The 8,048-nt window shown below is 40.2% G+C and overlaps 1 protein-coding gene across 1 annotated transcript; it reads right to left on the bottom strand.

The window, feature by feature from the left end:
• Positions 1-3,684: 3,684 nt before the first annotated feature.
• Positions 3,685-7,555, bottom strand: LOC146318431 (cadherin-10-like). The gene is made up of 2 exons (XM_084732542.1): positions 7,428-7,555; positions 3,685-4,625 (listed from the first exon to the last, which is right to left on the bottom strand). The coding sequence occupies exon 2, from the start codon at positions 4,615-4,617 to the stop codon at positions 3,970-3,972; it is 648 nt and encodes a 215-aa protein (XP_084588668.1). The 5' UTR covers positions 4,618-4,625; positions 7,428-7,555; the 3' UTR covers positions 3,685-3,969.
• Positions 7,556-8,048: the final 493 nt, after the last annotated feature.

Here is an 8,048-nt window from a genome sequence, read left to right as displayed (position 1 = left end):
AGGGTGGTGATGTTTACTTGTATAATTAACTAACCACGCACATCCCGAATTTTTACAGCCTCCTTCAGTGTTGCCAGGTTTGTTGTTGTCAGAAACTTCTTCTTTACCTTTTGATTCTGCCCTCTAGTGGATGTATTTAACATCTAAGCCAACATAAATGATTCATCATGTGGGCAGTGATGGTTCCATCATTTGAAACAGACATGTCTAGTTTTGTATGTAAAAGACACACAAAAGAGCCTTAACCCCACACATCCATATCGTAAATCTGACCAACCCAACCAATGAAGGCAACAAGTACTGGTCAATCAGAGACAGAGTAAAGTGGGTCATTCCTTTGCCATCCTTGGAAAAAAAAAAGAGGCCAATTTGAGAACTTCTGCTAATGCTCAGGCAATCAGTGGCATTGCTGATTGATTGTAAAGCCACATGTGACAAAATTTTAACTGACTTGATGTGAATTGATCGTGATTGGTCAAGCAGATTTATTCTCAAGAGTGACAACAACAAACCAAAAATTAGTAATCCTGATTTTATTATTGAATCTATATGGACCAGGGTAACCAATACTTGTTGGACAAACCAATAGGTCCAGACCCCCATTAATGTTTGGGGAGTTCAATCCTTTCCCAGGCATGATTGTGTAACTGTGTGAATGTGATCACAACATTCCTGGAAGAGAGAGAACATCGCTCTCAGTGAAACTCAGAGAGAGTTTGAATCAGTGGTTAGAAGCCACAAGGTGGACCAGAAGATTTTTCAGCGTCTGACAGAAATAGAGATTCAACATACAGCCAAGGAGCACAGAAAGAATGAAAAAGAAGATACAATCTTACAGAAAAATGGGGGTTGCGATGTGCACAGTATCACTAGGAATTATGTTCATATTGGACGATTTCTCACTTCACTACATTGTCCAATGTCAACGTGCCCTTTTGTAGCACTACAGAAACTAAGGGTGTGGAGACCTTTCATGCAGGAGAACAGACTTTATATTTCCCTTTTTATTAACAGTAATCATAATCTTTCTGTAACCATGAGTGTTGATTGCATAACCCTAATCATACTTCAAACATAGTACCATGGACAAAAAAATAGCATTGGCACTGGAAGTAAAAACTAAATTTAACACGTAACACAGTTGGTAGAATCGTCCATTATAAACATTCTTGTCTGGTGATTGCAATGTGCACAATAAAACAAACTGAAAAGTGGGACACGCTGGATGAAATGTGTCATTCTCAGCTGGACCCTTAATTTTCCAGAAGCATATAAACTTGTATCTCTTAAAGCCTGTCTTAATGTTCCTTTTTACTTGTGTATACCTGATGTCAAAGTTTGAAAATACAAGAAAACTAAAGAAAGAACCAAGTACCAAAGTCATTCATTCATTCATTCATTTTCTGTAACCGCTTATTCCATAAGGGTCGTGGGGGGTGGAGCCTATCCCAGCTGACACTGGGCGAGAGGCGGGGTTCACCCTGGACAAATCGCCAGTTCATCACAGGACTGACACATAGACAGACAACCACTCACACTCACATTCACACCTACGGGCAATTTAGAGTCACCAATTAACCTAGCATGCATGTCTTTGGACTGTGGGAGGAAGCCGGAAGTACCAAAGTCAATAAACCTTAATAATGTGCTCCCTCTTATTTGTCTTGCAGCAGACTTTTAAACTCGTAGGAGCTTATTAAAAGAGTGTTTAGGAGGATTTGTGAATAAAGTAGTATAATAGTCTAATCTGTTTGAATCAGTATTTTGGCACAATTTCAAAATGATAAACAGATGGCAAATGTCTGAAATAATATATCAAGCTTTGTCTTTACTGGCATAATAAAATAGCTTTCATCATGTTGTCATTTAGCTTTAAAAATTGTTGTTTGCTGAAATATTAATGGTAGATTAGCAGGTGGTAACAGAGGTGTGGACTTGAATCACTTGTGACTTCACTCGGACTTGAGTCCAAAGACTAAAAAGTATGTTACTATAACAGTTGGAGCCAGCTGGAAAAAAAATCATAACAAAGATAATTTTGTTTGAATACAAAAATCACTAGGTGGTCAACAAAAAACAAATATCAGTATGAAAAATGTGCAAGTCAAAAATTGCAGATAGAAATGACTTTCAACTTTCAACTATTGGACATCAAACAAGCACAGGACCTTCAGCCAGGAAACCAGGGTTTGAGTCCTGTGTGGAACAAAAAGCAAACATAGAGTGACTTGACTTAGATGAAGTTTTGTGTAACTTAAGATATCTTTATGGATGTGACGTCCATCATGTCATTTCTGTCATGTGACAAAACACAATCTTTTCCAAAGCAATAACAAAGTAGTTTTTGTGTTTAAACTTAACCAAAGTGCAGCCATTTTACAACATAACCTGTCTGTCATGTGAGTTACGTTGTCGAGTGACATCATGTCTGTGATGTGACATACATAAGGTGGTCATTTTAACCCAAACCCAAAACCTAACCAAGTAGTCTTTGTGCCTTAACCAACCAACCAGCAACCACTTTACAATGTAAGCACGTTATGTCGCTTGACATATGTAGCATAGTGAAGGTGCAGTAAGCCTGTCATTGCTGGGCGTTCCACTGGTAATATATATTGTTTTGGAGTAAGTGACAATCAGCCCTTGACTTGGGACTTGGGTGCAAATGCTTGAGACTAACTTGTGACTTGCAGAACAATGACTTGGTCCCACCTCTGGTAAATAAGGACAAACCCTTATAGGGTCAGTGAGTTTGACTGAAGTACATAGTACATGTATTATAAGCACAGCTGTGATAATTGATGTTATGTCACCTGATGATAATACCCAGTAGATTCATACAGAAGAGATATCGTAGATTTGTGAAAGATCATCTTCTTCAGATAATGATGAACTTTTTGTTGGTGAATTAGGATTAAAACAAGTTAGGAACAGATGTAGAAAGACCAACATGGTTTTCAAGACAGTCAAATAGAAATCTGTTAGATAGAGTCAAAACCTTGGTAAAATTGCAGACAACAAGTATAGTAATCAATAATAGCTTAGGTAATGGGTTGTTAAGTTGCTGCAGTGGAAAAATGTTTAGCAGATCACCTTACTTTGACGACTTCTTGACAATTTTGTCTAGAATTAGGCTCAGAGCATGAACATGAAACTTGAATTTGGAATAGCTAATATTCACTAATCCACATCTGGGAAGCTGATACTTCAGGGCCCTGCTGTTACTCTGTTCATGCAAACATATTTAGGGCTCTGTGACCTTACAGACGAAATAAATAAGAATTCACCAATTTTCAGGGGAGGGGATTGTAGCTTTCTTTGTACTTTAGAACATCTGAAACTTGCTCGTCTTCCAGTGGGGCCACAAGCATTCATTACACCTTTTTTTACAGATACCATTTTTATCACAGTCAGCGTAATTTGTGTCTTTATAAATAACAAAAAAGTAAAACTCCATGTACCCATTATTCAAGCCAATGGATGGCTGGCGACCTGAACCTCGAACCCTGGAGCATCGTGCTCCAAGACAATTTCGTATAAATCTCTAAGGTTTTTAAGTAACTGGAGTTTCAGCAACAGTAAAGATAAAGACCAGAATCATTTGGGCCTTGGACTAGCTGTACCTTTCCCACACATAACAAGCAGAGCTGAGGGAGAAAATTGTATGAAATTGTATGAGACCTGTCATTTTTAAAACCCTGGTCTTCTCTCAGTTTGTATTTTGTCCCTCATTTCAGAAAAGCACTTGAGCTAGGATGATTTCCCTCAAATCTCCTTTCAGGATGTATGCTCCTCTCTCCTGTTGCATGTAAATGGCTTTTCTTATCCTCTGATTTCACATGGTATCACAGTTCCTAATTGCCAGCATTTTGCAGTAGTAATTTTGCATCCTTGCACCAAGGTTTAAATGGCACGAGTAAAAAGCAATCTGTTTCAGCAAATCTGGCAAAAGGTAAAAAAAAAAAATCTTTAGGTGTCAGGGTTGGCCTGGTCTGTAGCCAGCTGCTCTCCGACAATTCGTTCCAGTGTTTGCCTCTCTGGCTCCCAGTCCTCCAAGTCGGCATAGTTTAGCTCGGGCATTGCTGCAGTCAAGCCCAAAGAGCTGACCGACCCAGCCAAGGACCCACGGCCTTCATAGGCATATGTTTGAAGTGAGTCATATGGCGGGCCCCGTGTGTCAGAGTCTGCTTCAGCCACCTTCTGATGGATGATCTGCTGAATGATGTCATGACTATCTAACAGAAGTGAAGGTGCTGACTGACTGATCTCTCGAGGGACGCAGTCAATGACGAACCAGGCAGGTTCTGACTCTGGACTGTAGTTCCCGTAATCCACCTCCTGTACTTTCCTCCTCCTCACCACCACGATCCCCTCCTCATCATCCTCGACCTCGTCCTCCTCTCCGTACGGGCTTGGACCGCAGCCAAGGTAGGTGTGGAACTTCCTGCGAGGCTCTGATGCTTTGGGATTACGAAGTGCAGCAATGTCGAAGGCTTCTGTGTCCTCCTCCCCGCCTCCCTCGTCGTCATAGGTTACCACGTTTTCTCTGATGTCCTCTTCAGAGAGAATCAAGGGCTCTTTGCTTGCCTTCTTATTTCGGAGCTGGGTGAACAGCATCACAATGGCTGGACGGAAATGAGCAGGAGAGGAAAAAAATAAGAAAGAGGAAAAGGGGAAGAGACAACAGAGATTAAGACAGAACACCACATCCCAAGCAGTCTTTCAATGACATGAACAAATTGATTAGATAAATGCAGATTGGATTCTTCTGAAAAAGGCTTTGTGTCCAAGAAATCAGGTGTTTAAAGACTAACTTTGGTCTTCTTCGACCAGGACACTTTTTTCCCATGTTTTTGTCTACAAGTGACTAATGGGGACAACAATATTTGAAACTGGTCCAGTATTGAGGGAGAGTGCTGCAGTCAGCAGAAGCAAAACTGAGCTACAATTTAATCTCCCTGGGAAACTCCACTGAAAGTACTTGTTTTTACCACTGGCAGACTCAGATTGTTAGTCTACGTCTGATAACATTATGGAAAGAATCCTTAGAGACTTTTTCAAAAGAAAAAAAAAAAGCATTTTATTTAATCTAAACAGCTGTTTTGATTCTCTCACCAAAGTAGTCCTTTTAAAGAAATTTTCCTTTTAACATTATCATCTTCATTCAAACTTGACAGAAATGAAATAAAACTCAATAAAAACGTCTTGGCTCGTCTTAACACTGCTACAGCAATCACCAGCTCACCAAACTAAAGCTGACGATTGCTTAAACAGTGGAGAGATGACAGCAGATGTTTTTGAGTTTTATTTTGTTTCTGTCAAGTTTGAATGAAGATGATGACAATGTTTACATGACCTTTTCTGTAAAGGGGGCCTGGTTAGTTTGTGGAGAATGAAAAAATAAACATATTTTAGTCTTAAACAACATGGTCTGTCTCTGTAGAGGCTGCTGGCTGCAGCAGTCTCCTTCAATACTGGAACAATTTCACATTGGATGAAAAATACCAAAAGTCACACTTTAAAACAAACAATAAATCAGATATATAACAAATCATCTATAATGTACTATACACATCACATAGAGGTTCAGTGAGTACATTTTAAGATTTAAAAGCCACTTTTTAGAATTTGAGATTTTTTAATTTTGGTATGAGAAATACATGTTTGAGCCACCAGAGCCAGAGGACGGTGACAGTATGTTTTTTTTCTTCTGTGTCAGGTTGTTGGAACTGAAGTGAGCTGAAGTGAAGTGAATTCCTGGCCTGATTTGGACTGAGAGAGTTGCTGAAGGTACGTTCGTAACTTAACATCAGGGAGGGTGAGGCGATGTCATTCGTATTCCATTACTACACAGTTTTCAGTCTTTTCACATGTTTTCAGCAGCTATTTTCTAACATGCATGATGTGTTTGGCAGAAAAACTCCCTTGTTCCTTTACACAGACTTTGAGATCTTTGCTGAAATACCCTAAAGACAGGAACCTCCCTGAGAGACATAATATCATCATGGCTTCACACGTGACAACTGTGGGAAACACTAAATTGATGAAACAGCAACTGAACAAAGACCAGAAATAGAGAGCATCAGCTCGGTGTACAACCACTCACAGGATCAATAGTAGGTGTCAAAGGTCATCACCTATATGTCACTGAATAATCGGAGCAATTTTAAGGTCATTTACATCCTACATGATAGACCACAAAGCAAGGGCTTACCATCTTCATTCCAGCATACATCGATCTGTTACCATGTCTGCAGTGTCATACCAACTCCATGACCATTAATAGCCCAAATCAGGAAAGTAAGAAAGCCTAAGACAATTATTGTGACTAAAATGTGAAGGTTAGTTTCCATAACTCAGTTCTCATAATAGTGAAATGGTCCAAAGACCGTATTCAAGTACTTCCAATCATGAGTAATAAAGCCCCACAATTCAACTCATCAAATATGGCAGCTTGGTCAGAGCCCCTGTTCTTCAAACCATGACACTGTAGGTACCCCTCCAACATCATTTCAGGAGGTACCCCTCTAGTGTTATCTCTGAATATGCCATCAAAGTCACGTAATGTAGTAAAAAGTCGTCTGTCTGCTGGACCTACACCCAGCAGATAGCAGAGTTCGTGTCCTGTATGATACCTATAGTCAGTGTTGAATTTTAATGCAAACCATGATATTTTCCAAACTTAACCATTTAATTTTGGTTCCTAAACCTAACCAAGTAGTCTTTATGCCATTATGTGTAATGTTAACTTGACCACGGAGACCTGTACATGCAAAAGTGATGCGAGAGGGGTACATAGAGTGTCACAATTTAAAGTGTAGGACCACTAACCAAGCTGCTGTATTTGACCAGTTGGGAGTGAGAATGGGTTGACCAGTTTTGGAGCAAATGGGTTGACATTGACATCACAAGTACAAAATATACTTTACAATGGGAATAAAAAGTTTTACATTGTTTTATTCCTATAAAGGAATTCCTGTCATCCACTGCCTACTTCTTGTTGTACCAGTGGTCCAAAAATCCAACTTGTCCAGGATCAAATGCCCAGTAAATTGAACAGCCACAAGGGTGCACTACTCCTTCTGTCATTCACCCTTCATTGGAATGACTGACTTCAAGTCTCTGTTAAGTCATTGAGTGCATGCTGCAGTGACTCATCTGAAACCAACACACAGACTGCACCAAATTTTATGTGGATTGTCCAATTTTTATGCAATTGGAATGATTTAAGGCTGGAGTGGCCATAGAGACAGAAAATTATGTAGTAACACATGGCTTAAATATATAGTATATTTTTTCTCTCTATGACCACTCTGGGCCACCATAGAAAAAAGCTGTTATTACAGCCAAATGATTTACATGAGTGGTACTTCGACTGCCTATGTAAGCACGTGATATCAGTATGGGGACATTAAAGGCATACTTACCTAATAATATGACAATGCACAGCAGTATGGCTACAAAAGCCCCAGTGCTGAGGCCAGCTGAAGACAGGAAAGCCTGGGCCTGACAGACGTTGTTGCTGTTACGCCCCCTGGTGTTCCTCTGACACACACAGACCCTGAGGGATAGTGTAGCAGTGCTGCTCAGAGGAGGCTCCCCGCCGTCAGCCACCACCAGCACCAGGCTGAAGAACTCCTGGTCTCTGTCCTGGCTGAAGCCCTCACGCCGACGAGACACTATACTGGCAGTGTTGTCTGAGAACAGTGAGGACGGGGTGTTGGAGTGTGAGGGGAGAAGGTTGTAGAGATGGATGAACAGGGAAGGGTAAATGAGTTGAAAAGGAAAGGTTGAATGGCACGAGAGAGGCGAGGGAGACAACAAAACAGCACTTAGCAAGTACAGTAAAAACTGCTAGTTGAATGAGCCAGTTCAGTCTCAATAGGCATCACTCCTCATAATCGTGAATCAATCCACATAAATATGTAGAGCACTATAGGATAAACAAGATGTATATTAAAGAGGAAGAAACAGATAATGGACCTACACATTGGATATATGTATCCCCCCCCCAAAAAAAAAAAAATAAATAAAATTGTTATGGTGAA

This window comes from Lutjanus erythropterus, chromosome 12, assembly GCF_056507025.1.
Source record: "Lutjanus erythropterus isolate fLutEry1 chromosome 12, fLutEry1.hap2, whole genome shotgun sequence".
Classification (NCBI taxonomy): domain Eukaryota; kingdom Metazoa; phylum Chordata; class Actinopteri; order Lutjaniformes; family Lutjanidae; genus Lutjanus; species Lutjanus erythropterus.
Note: the sequence above shows the minus strand (reverse complement) of the source record. Positions and strands in the feature narration are given on the sequence as shown.